General features: G+C 53.0%; 1 protein-coding gene across 5 annotated transcripts in view; it reads right to left on the minus strand.

Moving 5' to 3' along the window:
- Nucleotides 1–2,037: 2,037 nt before the first annotated feature.
- LOC117998211 (calcium-binding protein 5) overlaps nucleotides 2,038–13,382 on the minus strand; it is a 48,187-nt gene continuing 36,842 nt past the window's right edge. For 2 of the 5 annotated variants that reach the window (XM_034986890.1, XM_034986888.1), the window contains exons 27-32: nucleotides 12,684–12,776; nucleotides 7,894–7,924; nucleotides 6,996–7,139; nucleotides 6,043–6,152; nucleotides 3,815–3,962; nucleotides 2,038–2,577 (exon numbers count right to left, since the gene is read on the minus strand). In XM_034986890.1, the coding sequence (XP_034842781.1) occupies nucleotides 2,552–2,577; nucleotides 3,815–3,962; nucleotides 6,043–6,152; nucleotides 6,996–7,139; nucleotides 7,894–7,924; nucleotides 12,684–12,776 (552 nt within the window). In that variant the 3' untranslated portion in view covers nucleotides 2,038–2,551. Of the gene's footprint in view, nucleotides 2,578–3,814; nucleotides 3,963–6,042; nucleotides 6,153–6,995; nucleotides 7,140–7,893; nucleotides 7,925–9,282; nucleotides 9,346–12,278; nucleotides 12,563–12,683; nucleotides 12,777–13,382 lie in introns of those variants that run through there. The other 3 variants (XM_034986889.1, XM_034986892.1, XM_034986891.1) reach the window with 3 other exon arrangements.

A 13,382-nucleotide genomic window follows, 5' to 3' on the forward strand; every position in this document is an offset into this window, starting at 1 on the left:
TTCCCTGTGAGCCCAGATGCATCCTCATGTTGTTCTTCTCCTCCCTCTCTCCCTGCCCGCTCTCCCCCACCCCTCCTCTCTCATAAAACATTGAGCAACTGTTACCACTATCCCACACTGCACGCAGGCATCAGGGATAGGTTTAACCATTCAACCACATTTGGTACCAGTCTGATTGTCTAAAATGATGTTGCATAGACATTGGAGAAGCCCGACGATCTCATTCCGCTGTAGCTCAAGAACAACCAAATGATCAATCCTCCCTTAATCACATACAAACACGCCACAGGAAACTTGGCTCTCCTGCCCCCTGATCCCACGTGTGCCCCCCCATTGTCTCCAGCCTTCCCTCACACACTTCCTACCACTGTCCCCTCACTCAGTATACTCCAGCCACTGCCCTATTCCTGACTCCAGCCTCTGTGCCTTGCTTGTGTGGAATCCCCTTCTCCTTGACCTCCTGAAGTCATTCATAAAATCATTGTCGATAAAATGTTAACTTCGTAAAATATAAATAAAATTCAGTTTCTCAGCCTCACTCACCACATTTAAAACTCAGTAGCCACATGTGGCTAGTGGCTACCATAATAGTGCAGATCTAGAACATTCCATCATCACAGAAGATCCCATTGGATTGTGTGGCTGTAGAATACAAGCTCCGTGAGGTCAAGTACCTTATCATTGCTCTAGTTCCATCACCTGAAATAATGCCCGGCATAGAGCAGGGACTCAGCAAATATCATGTTGAATAGGTGAGTAGTGAGTGAGTGGGATGGACAGATGAACAGGTATATGGATGGAATGAGATGGAGCTGAGACAGGAGGCAGAAGCCATATTTTAAAGGATGATCTGGATTATGTCACTCCTCTGCTCAAAATCCTCCAAGGTCCTCAGACTGGCCTCTAAACATGCACGGTTTAACCCCTGATCCACCACCTACCCCTGTCCAGCCACCATGGCCTCTCACCATTCCTCCACCACAGTCAACTACATTCCTGCCTCAGGGCCTTTGCATTCACCCTACACTGTGTTGGAAGTGCTCTTCCCCTGGATATGCCCCTGGTGCTCAGTAGACTCTGATGACCCTATGTGGAATGGGGACTCCTCCTCATTCTCAGACCCCTTAAACCAGTTTCCTGCTCCATTTTTCTCCATATCTCTTACCATCTTCTACCATACTCATGTATTTTGTTCCATGTCTGTCTCCTCCCTTTATAATGTAAGCTCCCAGGAGGCGGGGATCGTGTATTTCATTCACCAAGGGAGCCCCATGTTTGGAAGTGTGCCCACAGTAAGCACTTCATACGTCGCTGTTGAATAAATGAAGTGCAGGAGGGAAAGAAGACAGGAAGGAAGGAAAGAAGACAGGAAGGAAGACAGGAAGGAAGGAAAGAAGACAGGGAGGAAGGAAGGAAGGAAGGAAGGAAGGAAGCAAGGAAGCAAGGGAGGGAGGGAAGGAGGGAGGAAGGGCAAAAGGAAATTTTAATTTTAATTTTATGAAACAAGGCTATTGAACCTGATGACCCTTTGTATATATCTACTTAGTGGGTTTGAAACGTGCGAAAAACCTGGCAGAAAGTGGGACATGAATCCTGTACTTCAGGGACCTTGTGTTCCTGGAGCATCCTGCCTGCAGATGGAGGTGAGGAGCAAGAGACCCTCCCATTTCAGGGCGCAGGTCAGCGTCAGGGTGTGAGGGCTGGCACAACGTCCCCCCTAACAGAGGCAATCTCCCAGTGTGCCCAGGGCGGACACACAGGGGGGCTGGGGTTCCCAGGAACGGTTTCCACACCACCTGGCTGAGCTGAGAATTTGAGAACTCCTCGTCCTCCCTCTCTTTACATGATGATATTTTGCAGGGGATTAACCTCCCCCCCTCCAGGGATCAGCTTGCTCTAAACCTTGGTAATCCAGATTTATGATTTAATTCAGTGGCCTGAGTATCTTACACAAGGAAAAGGAAGTAGGAGGCCGGAGGGAAAAAACAGACCGAGCTTCCGGGAAATCAACAAAACAGGCTAAGCTCACTTTGGAAGCCTCTTTAATTAACCATTTCCAAGCCCAGTCTTATCAGGAACCCCGTTTGTAGCCCCAAGATTGGCATGCCTCTCTCTTACTGACAGAAAGAAACTGAGGAGATCGGAAGCAACAATGGGGAAGGGTGGACTACAGGCTGAACTTTTTTGGGAGTTGGACCCAAGAGGACGCTGGGGAAGAGACTCTGGAGGGTCATAGGCATTAGGGATTACGCAGTCAAAAGATGTCATGAACCTTTGGAATTGGGGGAGCGGCACTGACCCTAGTCCCAATCTCATTTCCATACGTAGACTCTTCCTTCTTAATCTCATTCTAGAGAGGTGCCCCTCACCCCACCCCACCATCCGGGCAAAGCGATCACTTTCAGGCTAGCCTCAGCTCATGCTCTGTGGGGCCAGTCACCACGCACCCTCCCACCCTCTCTCCTGGAAGGGCCCAGGTGGGATTTGGTCCTCAGCAAGTGCTTGATCCACATTGGCCAGGTGGGGAGGGAACGGGGCTTCCAGAACCTCCTCAGCGAGACATCATCTTCACAAACTCTGCAAAGAAAAGTCCCCGGTGAGGCATCTATTTGTAAGAACAGCGAGCATTCACTTTTGAGGCCTTACTGCGTGTGTCAGGGGCCATGGGGGATCTTCAGGAAAGTCCTCGACGACCCCGTGTACCTTTTTCTTCATCTCCAAACTGGGAGTCACAGGACTACCATATACCTTCTATAGTCTTTCAGATGGTTAAACACGATCATGCTTATAGACACATGGACTGCTCAATAATAACTATGATTATCTGATTCCATCTTTTCAACCAGTTCTGAAGGAGTAAATATCATTTTACAGATGAGCAAACAGAGGCCAGTGAGGTTGACCAGTGCACCTGAGATCACGTGGATGGTAAGTGGCAAAGCTTGGAAGGAACACAGGGTGCCCCTGACTCTGCTCCATGACTCCATGCCAGGTGAACTCCAGGGCCCCACCCAGGTCCTGAGGTCAATCTGTCCCTCCCCTGCTTGGGGATCTGTCTCCTACCTCGTCCAGATTTCCAGTGATGCCCCCGGTACACCTGACCCTGGTGAGATCCAGCAGGCAACCAGCAATCATTTGCTAAGTTGCGGTCATGCAATAAATATCTACCAAGCTTCCCTTTTGGGAATGAGAGAACAGATGGTTCAGAGAACATCACTTACCCCCCTCCAGGATTTGACAGCCCGGGAGGTCAAACTCAACTCAAAGCAGCAAGGTCTGCAGTGATTACTCCCTTTGAAGGGAGAGGAGCAGACGATTCCCGAGGGATAGCTAAGACCTGAGAATGCACTGACGGGGAAGGTGCAGGAAGCGGAAGGAAGGTCAGGGAGAAAGGAACAGGATTTTGAGGACACAGAGCAGGGGCCAAGGGTGCCCCAGAGCACAGCGACTCAGAGAGAGGCTGTCGAAATGTGGAGTGGGTGGGGGGCAGACCATGGGTGCACTTGAATACTGGATTAAGAATTTAGCTTTTTGGGGCACCTGGGTGGCTCAGTTGGTTGAGCGACTGCCTTCAGCTCAGGTCATGATCCTGGAGTCCCTGGATCGAGTCCCGCATCGGGCTCCCTGCTCGGCAGGGAGTCTGCTTCTCCCTCTGACCCTCCCCGCTCTCATGTGCTCTCTCTCTCTCTCATTCTCGCTCTCTCAAATAAATAAATAAATCTTAAAAAAAAAAAAAGAATTTAGCTTTTGTCGTGGCCCCTGGGTGGCTCAGCGGGTTAAGCATCTGCCAGTAGCTGTCCCCACGCGATGTCACCTTCAAAGTCGACGGTACCGTCTCCGTTCACGTCGGCCTCCTGCACAACCTCCGAGATCTCTCGGGGCGTGAGCTTCTCTCCCAGGAGCCTCTGCATGGCCTGCTGCAGCTCCCCGAGGGTGATCTCCCCGTCTCCGTTGGTGTCAAACTGAGCAGAACAGAGCGATCACGTGATGTCAGCACAACAAGGGCACTGTTGACTGACCATTTACCGTGGGTCAGGAACTAAGCTAAGGGCTTTTGCACACGGCACACTGGCGTGTCAGCTCCCAGAAGGCGGGTCATCTGCACGGTCTTGTTCACTGCCCCGGGCCCAGCCCCCAGACAGTGCCTGCCACACGGCACGCATCGCATAAATATTGGCTGAATTAATTAACTGTTTTCAAGCCTCCACGCTGCACACCCTTAACCAATCTACCAGAAAGTCTCGTACGTTCTATGTCCCGAGCAGGGGACGCTGATGCTAACCTGGCCGAAGCCACAATCATCTCCTGCCTGGACTATCATGCAGCCCCCCTGATTGGTCCTTTGGCTCCCATCGTGGTCCACACATCAGGGCCTTGCGTTCATGTTCATTTAAAACAAATCAGGCGCCTGGGTGGCTCGGTGGGTTAAGCGTCTGCCTTCAGCTCAGGTCAGGATCTCAGGGTCCTGGGATTGAGCCCCATGTCAGGCTCCCTGCTCAGTGGGGTGTCTGCTTCTCCCTCTCCCTCTGCCCCTACCCCCTTGCTTGTGCTCTCTCTCTCTCAAACAAATAAAATCTTAAAAAAAAAAAAGAAAAAGAAAAGGTAGATCCACCCATCCAAGGTTTTCCAAAAGGAATGTTTCCCAGTAACTGAATTGCATATTTGTTTTTAAATTCAAACAAGTTGAATTTATATTCTGTTGAATGTAAACGGAAATTAAATAAATAATCAAATTGAAACTAATCAAATTTAGGGGCGCCTGGGTGGCTCAGTTGTTAAGTGGCTGCCTTCGGCTCAGGTCATGATTCCAGGGTCCTGGGATCAAGCCTCACATCGGGCTCTCTGCTCAGCAGGAAGCCTGCTTCTCCATCTCCCACTCCCCCTGCTTGTGTTCCCTCTCTCGCTGTCTCTCTCTGTCAAATAAATAAATAAAATCTTTAAAAAAAAACCCAAACTAATCAAAATTAGATAAAATGAAAAAAATGAGTTCCTCACATCTAAAACTAATGATGTAATGTATGGGGATTAACATAAGAATAAAATTTAAAAAAAAAATGAGTTCCTCAGTCACACTTGCCATATATCGAGGGCTCGACATATATGGCCAGGGGCTGCATTTTGGACAGAGCGTTTCAAGATCCCAGGAAGTTTTGTTGGACCATGCAGCTCTGGGCCTCTATGTGAAGCTGGGACAGAAAAAAAAATCACACAGCTGGTAGGGGGAGATCTTCCTGGGACTTGGACCCATGTTTGCACAGCTCCAAAGTCTTTCCTTCCAAAGCCTACACTATTCTTTATTTTTGCCTCCTATATTGAAAGCTCTGAGGAAAGAGCTTTATTTATTTATTTATTTTTAAAGATTTTATTTATCTATTTGAGAGAGAGAAAGCGAGACGGCGTGAGCTGGGGGAGAAGCAGAGGGAGAGGGAGAAGGACAGACTCTGTGCTGAGCGTGGAGTCCGACATGGGGCTTGATCCACGACCCCAAGATCATGACCTGAGCCGAAACCAAGAGTCAGATGCTTAACCGATTGAGCCACCCAGGTGCCCCTGAGGAATGCATTTTATTAAGGGATGAAAGCGAATTTCAGCAAGACCCTTACCCTCGCTGGGTCTCATTTTCTAAGTGTCTCTACAGGTGGGTTAAACCAGATTATCTCTTTGCATTCCCCTCTGGGATCTCAAATTATTGGATTCCTTCTTCCCATTGTGGGCATGGAGATTAGAGGTCCTAACATGTATTCTGGGGATGGCAAGACCTCGGGTAAGATTTGTAAATTCCATGAGCCTCAATGTCCTCGTATGCGTAACCGTGGTAAGTGGCGGCTTACCCCTACTGTTCTTTATGATGATTAAACTAGAGAATATATGTAGGGGACCTTGTGCCTTGCAAGTGTTTGGAAGACGTCATTTTCCTTCCCTATAAATCCCATTATAGTTTCCAAAAAACTTGGTTTGGGTGGGTTCCGTCCACACTTGAAGACCAATCGTAGACCCCTGGGGTTTCCTTCAAGCACCAACACCATGAAACTCTTAACTCACTTCCTTGAAGGCGTCTCTCATCTCCTGGATACCGATCATCCCTGCTGTTTCTGCAAGCAGTTTAGGAGTCATGAGCTCCACAAAATCGTCAAAGTCGACACGGCCACCTACTGAGGACAGAAGAGGCAGGTCTAGTGAGATTCCACGTAATCAACCCCCATGACCTCGCTGGACCCTTCAAAGTCTGTTCAAGAGGGAGACCTGCTCTGATCTCTCTGTCTTCTGAGAGTTTTCCCTCTCAGCCAACCCAGGCCCCAGGGTCCCTCTAATCCGAACCCGGATGGATGGGTGCGTGGGCGGAAGTCACTAGCTGTCCCTGTGACCTTAGGCAAGTCTCTTAATTGGTTCAGATCTACATTTGCTTGTCTGTTGGTCTGTAGAAGGGGGAGCATAAATTCAGTGGGAGCCAAATTGCTTCCAGATAGGAACACGATCCCATCTGTGTTCAACCTTGTTTCCTCTGTGGCACGCCTGGAAGCAAACCCCAGAGCAATTCTGTCCCAGCTTCCTTCTCGAAATGAGCTCTGAAATCCATCCCAAGTTTGTTTCCAGCAGCAAATATGGTTCCAATCTTGCCCTCTACTGATGCGTCTCAGCGGTCATGGTAGTGACCTCCATCGATCACCACTACTGGAGGCTAAGCCTGACCTGCATCAGCTCCTTTATCGAAATCCCACAAGGAGTGACATCACCTCTGCCTGACAGGTGGGGAAACTGAGACTCAAGAGTGGGAGCTGACTCCATGTTTCAAAAGCACCACAATCAGTAAATGATGGAAGTGGGTCTTGGACCCAGATCTGCCTCTAAGAGTCACCCTTTTATCCACTTCAAATGCTGTCTCCCTGAGTCCAGCCTGGATTGTTTGCTTCTAGACTCCTAGTGACCCCTACCCTCTTCCCCCTTCCACCATAGCCCACCCCCACCCCCAGTGGTTCTTCCAGCCCTGGCCTCACAGTTCATGCGGATTTGCTGGCCCAGTTCAGTCAGCTCCATCTCCGTGGGCATGTAACCCATCGTCCTCATGAGATTCCCCAAATCCTTACAGGAGATGAACCCATCTCTGTCCTTGTCAAACTCAAGAAATGCTTCCTGAAGCTCTGAAAATTAAGAGAGAAGAGCTTTGGGGGAACCTGAAACAATCCATGGGGAAGACTTGCATCCCTTGAAACTATCAGGGAGGCACCAACTAGAGACTCTGCAAAGGAGAAGACATCTTTGAAAACCAAAATTTCAAAAAGGAGTGATGTATAAAATGCAGGTGGAGATTGCAACATGCAAGATCGAAATGTGCAAGAGGAATGATCCGTGAGACCGCAAAGTGACAGCACCACGGTCCTCCAAATTCTGGGGCGACATTATGGGAAACTTCCAAACCACCAAAAGAAAAACCAACAGTTTTGATTCATCTTAAAACTCATGCTTGTGGGCGCCTGGGTGGCTCAGTTGGTTAAGCGACTGCCTTCGGCTCGGGTCATGATCCTGGAGTCCCGGGATCGAGTCCTGCATCGGGCTCCCTGCTTGGCGGGGAGCCTGCTTCTCCCTCTGACCCTCCCCCCTCTCATGTGCTCTCTCTCTCTCTCATTCTGTCTCAAATAAATAAATAAAATCTTAAAAAAAAAAAAAAAACTCATGCTTGTGTCCCTCCTGGGACTCTGAGACACTTAGGGATGGGCGTGCCTTCTAAACACTTTGGGAGACTCCTAAGTGACCATCAAAAGGAGTTCCGCAAAATCATGGCTGAGTGGAGGAGAGAGGGGTGTGAAGCTTTCGTGGGAAGGGTCTACCCTGAGATGCACAGAGAGCAGCCTAGTGGCGGATGACGATGAGGCGGCATTTGGGGACAGAGGTTACCTTCGATCTCATCTTGTCCCAGGGGTCTTTCCTGGAAAGGAATCAGGGGAGAGGGAATTTGGAGGAGGTCAGGGATCCAATATCCACTTCTCCAAATGCATCGTCCCCTCCCTCCTCCGAGCGACCCCTCCCCTTTCCTGTTTCTCCTCCACCTCCCCATCCTCTTCCTTCTCCCACTTCCTGACTCCTGCGCCTGACTGCTTCTCGCCCTCTTCCTCATCACTTCCCATTTCCTCTCTCCTATCCTGGAATCTTGATCTCTCTCCCTCTCTCTTTCCTGAACAGACATCCATCCCATTGTGCTGCAAGGGGCCAGGGCATCCAATCCCCTCCTTTCTCTGGGACAAGAAAGCGAGGCTTGGAATCACAGCTAACCCGCGCTCAGAGTGCCAATTTCGTTTAAACCCCAGAGGTAGGTAGGGGAGGTAGGACCAAACAGCGTTCCCATCTTACTTGAGAGGAAGCTGAGGAACAGAGAGATTAAGGAAACAACCTGAGGTCACACAGCTCCTAAGTGGCAGAGCCCCTCCCAGGGCAGGGAGACATTAAATCCCTCCCTCGATGTCAGGTGCAGCAAGTGCTGAGATTTGAATTCTGAGTCAAAATTCTTTCCACTACACCCCCTTGACTCTTGCCCCACCCACCCCATTCTTTCTCCCAAGGGTTAGAAGCCGTTTGCGTGGGACCAGTGTTCAGTGGCATCCAGGCAGGATGATCATTGGGTACGGGGCACACCGCCTGGGGGACCCCACCCGCCTCTGGCCTCTCCCTTTATCCTTGGAGCCTTCCCCCCAGCTTCTCTTTCTTATTATCCCCTCCCCCGTCTCCCTCCCTCCCTCCCTCTGTCTCTCTGGTCGCCTGAAAGCCTAGCAAGGAAATGTAAGCCCCTTGGAATCAAAGCGACCTGACTGGACCCTGCCACTCAGTAACTGTATAAGGCAAGGGGCTTTGTGCCTCAGCCTCAGTGCCTGCATCTGTGAAATGGGAACGCAAGGGTGGCCAGCCTTACAAGGATGAAATGACAGCAGGAAAGCACAGCCCTTTGTGCAGGGCCGGGCCGGCCGCAGTGCCTTGGTTAAGTGGCAGCTAATGTCATCGTCGTCCTCACTCTCTCTGGGTGTCCACAGAAACGGATGGTGACGGACAGGGACATCCCAGTTGCCCTTTTATTGGTGGGTCTTCTCCCTCTCTCCTTTTTGCTGCTGACTTCTGATTTCACCCTCACCCACCTCACCGGCCCACGGAGCTCCCCGAATTCTACCTTCTCAGTCACGCGCCCCCGCCTGTGCCCCCCGCCATCGGCTCCTGGTCCCTTGCACCTGTCACGCCCCTTCTTCCCCCACACCCAGCTCCCTTTGCCCTGCCCTTCCGCCTTGTCCACCACCTCACCCGCTGTTTCTCAGCGATGCCTTTCCTCAAGAAGATGCAGGCGGGGCCCATGGGAAACTGCATGGAGGGGCACGGCAGGGTGCACCAGGCACCAGGCACCAGGCTCCAGTCGGCTCCCCCTCCTCCCTGGCCCCCTCCTTCCCGTCCCCCTCAGCCTCCTTATCTTCCCTGGCACTCCTTTGCCAAGTCTTCCTGCCTCTCTGGGCCTCTCCCTCGGTCCTGGTGCCCGAGAGCTGTGACAGCTGGATCAGAAATCTCTCCCGGGGTTGGGGAGGGATCAGAGCTGTTCCTGCCTCCCCATCTGGCTTGAGTGAGGTGGAGGGGGCACCAGTCTCAGCCTCTGGCCTTTTATCCCCAGAATAGAACTGGATGGTTTCGAAACCGGGGATTAGAGCAGAGGGCACCCATTCATTCGCGTTCCAGTGAGCCTGCGGGGTTGGGAGGGGATCCAGACAGGGAGCCAGAGTTCAAATAGGGAATGAGGGGGTGCCCACCGAGGGGCAGCGGGGCCCGTGTTGGGGCCTGGGGGGGGTGAGGATGCGCCGTGGGAGGGGAGCCCGGCGGGCCCTGCGAGAGTAGGAGCAGACTGAGGAGGTGCCTAATGCAGGTCCCGAGGATGTCCGCTCGCGGGGGCAGACCGCGTAGGGTGTGGACACGGGGTCAGGGTGAGAAGGGCGGCCCCGCCGAGCGGGATGGAGGTGCGGAAGGAGGAGTCTGTGGTGTTGGGTGGAGGCACTGGTTTGTACTGGTGGGTTTCCATACAGAGAGGGATATAACAGTAAACAGACATCATGGTGTGCACAGGGACGTTGGTACGTATGTCGTCGAGCTAAGAGGACACAGAAGCAGGGACGCCTCCGGGTACCGGGGCTTGACTTCTAAATCCCATTCTCCACGAAAAGGAGCCAAGTCCTGGGAGACAGGGCTGCTCCCATGTCTGGAGCAGGACAAGCATGAGTCTAAAACCTCTTGTGCCGTAAAGCAAGGACACAGTTGTGGGGTCACGGCCAGGAACACAGAGGTCAGCCTGAAGAAGCTCCAGTGACCATATCAGGGGCAATTTGAAAATCCAAATAAATAACAACAGAGTATATAGGGTATCACAGGAAACCAGGAATCCATACAGACAGCAATAAAAAAGTGCCAAGCTTGACAATATTTATTTACATCGCACAAGGTATCCCCTTACAATATGCTAATTGCAAAGGAGGGTCACTTTATAGGGACACCGAGCAGACAGTACCTTAATGAAATGATTCAAATGAACATCATCAGTAACGTGACAAATCGAAATTATAAATTCGGTTCATGCGCAATTATGAATGAGTACTCCTGCCCCCGTCCCCTGCTGCCCTGCTCTGCACTGGGCCCATGGGAAACTGCATGGAGGGGCACGGCAGGGTGCCCTGCACACACTCCCCAGGACTCAGCTCTGAGCACCGTCTGCCCTTGATGGTTTCGACAAGTTCTAGAAGCATTTCACCAGGGGTTAGATGTTCTAGCTGCCCTCCCCCACCCCGGCCCGCTCGCCCCAGCCTCATCCCTTTACCATCCTCATCTCCAGCCATCAGCAGGATCTTGTCACTCCCAGACCTTCACTGCCTGCAGGATTAGGTTCCACACCCTCGAGGGGGCACGCAAGGCTCCCCATGAGAGGCACTCTGGGCACAGGGCCTCCTGCGGACCACCCGGACCAAATCCTGGCCCTCCATCTCTTCGATAGTGGACCTGGGGAAAGTAACTTACATCCCTGTGCCTCAGTGTCCCCATCCGTCAAACGGGGTAATAAAAATTCCTATCCGGTGGGATTGTCGAGTGTCTTTGGTGAGGATGTCCCTGCCCAGCCCTGGTGGAGGGCCGGGCAGCCATGGCTGCTCAGGGCGGGGTGTTCACAGGGGTCTGCAGGGGCGTGGGGAGGAAGAGCATGTCCCCGGCCCCCTTTCCTCAGGAAGACTGGGTTCCATGCCTAAGGGAACCACGAGGCTGTACACAGAGCCAGACAGACGTGGGCATCCCCAGACACACAGCACTCAACACCAGTGTTATTTTGCCTTAAACATGTTGAGTTTGGTAAATATGGATGCACGTTAATTTGCTAGTTCTCTGAGGCAGAACTGTATCAGTCAGAAACTCTTCTGGCCGTGAGAAACAAAAGCCATCTCACAGTGGGGTAGTCACACTGGGTTACGCATCGTCACTATTCCTTCACCCCGCACCCCACCCCAACCAGAAGCCCGCTGGGCAGTAGCTGGCCCCTGGGTCACCGGTTAAGAGAAAGTGGCTACTTTCCCTGAGTCTCCTGGCTTGTTCCTCATGATCACAAGGTGGTGGCCCAGGCTCCAACCATCACATCCGCAGTAGTTGAGGCAGGCAGGCAGGCAGGGCTGCTCAACCAGGTCTCCTTTTTGATCAGGAAAACCAGCACCGACTACATGCTGGGCATTGTGCCAGGGCTGGGGACCCAAGGATGAGCAAACCTCACGGCTCAGGCCCCAGAACCAGCAGTCCCCAGTTGGTGGGCGCCAGAGCTGGGGGGGCCTCACACAGTCATTGCACTGTCTCCCACGAGGCTGGGGCCCAGTGCCAGGCTGCTGGGTCAGAACCCCGGTGCGGGCCTGGGTGCCCACTTCCCTGCTCTGCGCTCCCCCCCATCCGTGGAGCAGGGCCCCCCACACTGCCTGCCTGGCAGGGGCGCTGCACGTTACTCGAGTTAACGTTCACGGTCTAGGCCGCCACAGTCCCCTACGATAGCCACTCGCTGCGTGCAGCTGCTTACAGGAAAACTCATGAAAATGAAGTAAAATCCCCAATGGCTCAGTTGTCAGGTACACTGGCCGCATTTCCGGTGCTCATCCTGCTTCCCAGCGTGGATGCAGGGTGTTTCCAGCACCGCGGAGAATTCGGGAAGGTGCTAGCACGCTGCCCGCCACACGCCACCCACGCGGGAGCTCCTGGAACCGTCCCCCCAGAGCCCAGCACACACCCTGACACGACAATGGGTGTTCAATATTTATTGAAAGAAATGAGCAAATAAATCCCAGGCTCCGCTTAAGCCATCCCCTCACACACACACACACACGCACACCCGTGACACTCCAAACCCACGCGGCCGCAACACCAGGTCCACCGAGCAACAGGACACCCCCACGTCCCCACCTCCGCGCGCCCTGCCCCCAGCCCCTGGGCAGGCGGGAGCCTAGTAGAAATCTTCCGGGTCGGAGTCCAAGTCCGCGCCCTGCTGGTTCTGAATCTGACTCTGCTTCCTGTACAGGGAGGCCACCTGAGGACAGCAGGCGGGGGGCGGCGGTCAGAAGCCCCAGGGTTGCCCCCACCCCGTTCCAGAATCCACCACTGAGAGAAGCTGGTCCAGCCAGGCAAGCCCACCCCGGCTGGGGCCTCACCTGGGCACTGGTGGTGGCCTCCTCGGGCTTCTTGTCTTCACGGACGCGGATAAACCGAGGGAAGCGAAGGGAGATCCCCTTCTCACCATCCACCTGGGGGAGGGGGTGAGGATGGAGACCCTCCTGGGCTCTAGCCCCCAGGCCACTCACGGCAGCAGGTCCCTAGCCCGGGTCTCCTCCCCGTGCCTGCCCCTCCAGCCTCGGCTTCCTGATCCATTCAATGGGGCTAAGCATAAAGATTAAACTAAGGAAATAAAGCGCTTAGGTCTGTACCTGGAGCATACTAAGTGCTTAAGGAACGCCAGTCCGGTAGCTGTGATCTAGGCTGTTGTTCTGTTCTTACCCTCAGGGCCAAGAGGCAGGGCAGTAGAGACGGGGTGTAGATTCGAGTACCAGACGGCAGGGTTCAAATCCCAGCCCCCAACTCAGGGGCTGTGTGACCCCGGCCCAGTGACCTCGGTGGCCGGGCTCTACCTCCCCAGCTGTATGCCGGGGACACTCAGTGCTTCGTGAGGACGGAATGGTGCGAGCAAGTGTGGGGCCTGTGAGCACAGCGCCTGCTTCGCACGGAAGCTCCGTAAACGCTTGCCCTGCCACTTGTCACCGGGGGACCCTAACTGCCTAACATGGAGCCTGAGTGAGAAATTTTAAGACAGAAATTCGATTTAAGAATGTGAATTCTGGGGGGCGCCTGGGTGG

Source organism: Mirounga leonina, unplaced genomic scaffold, assembly GCF_011800145.1.
Source record: "Mirounga leonina isolate KUSES-001 unplaced genomic scaffold, KU_Mleo_1.0 Mir_376, whole genome shotgun sequence".
Lineage (NCBI taxonomy): Eukaryota > Metazoa > Chordata > Mammalia > Carnivora > Phocidae > Mirounga > Mirounga leonina.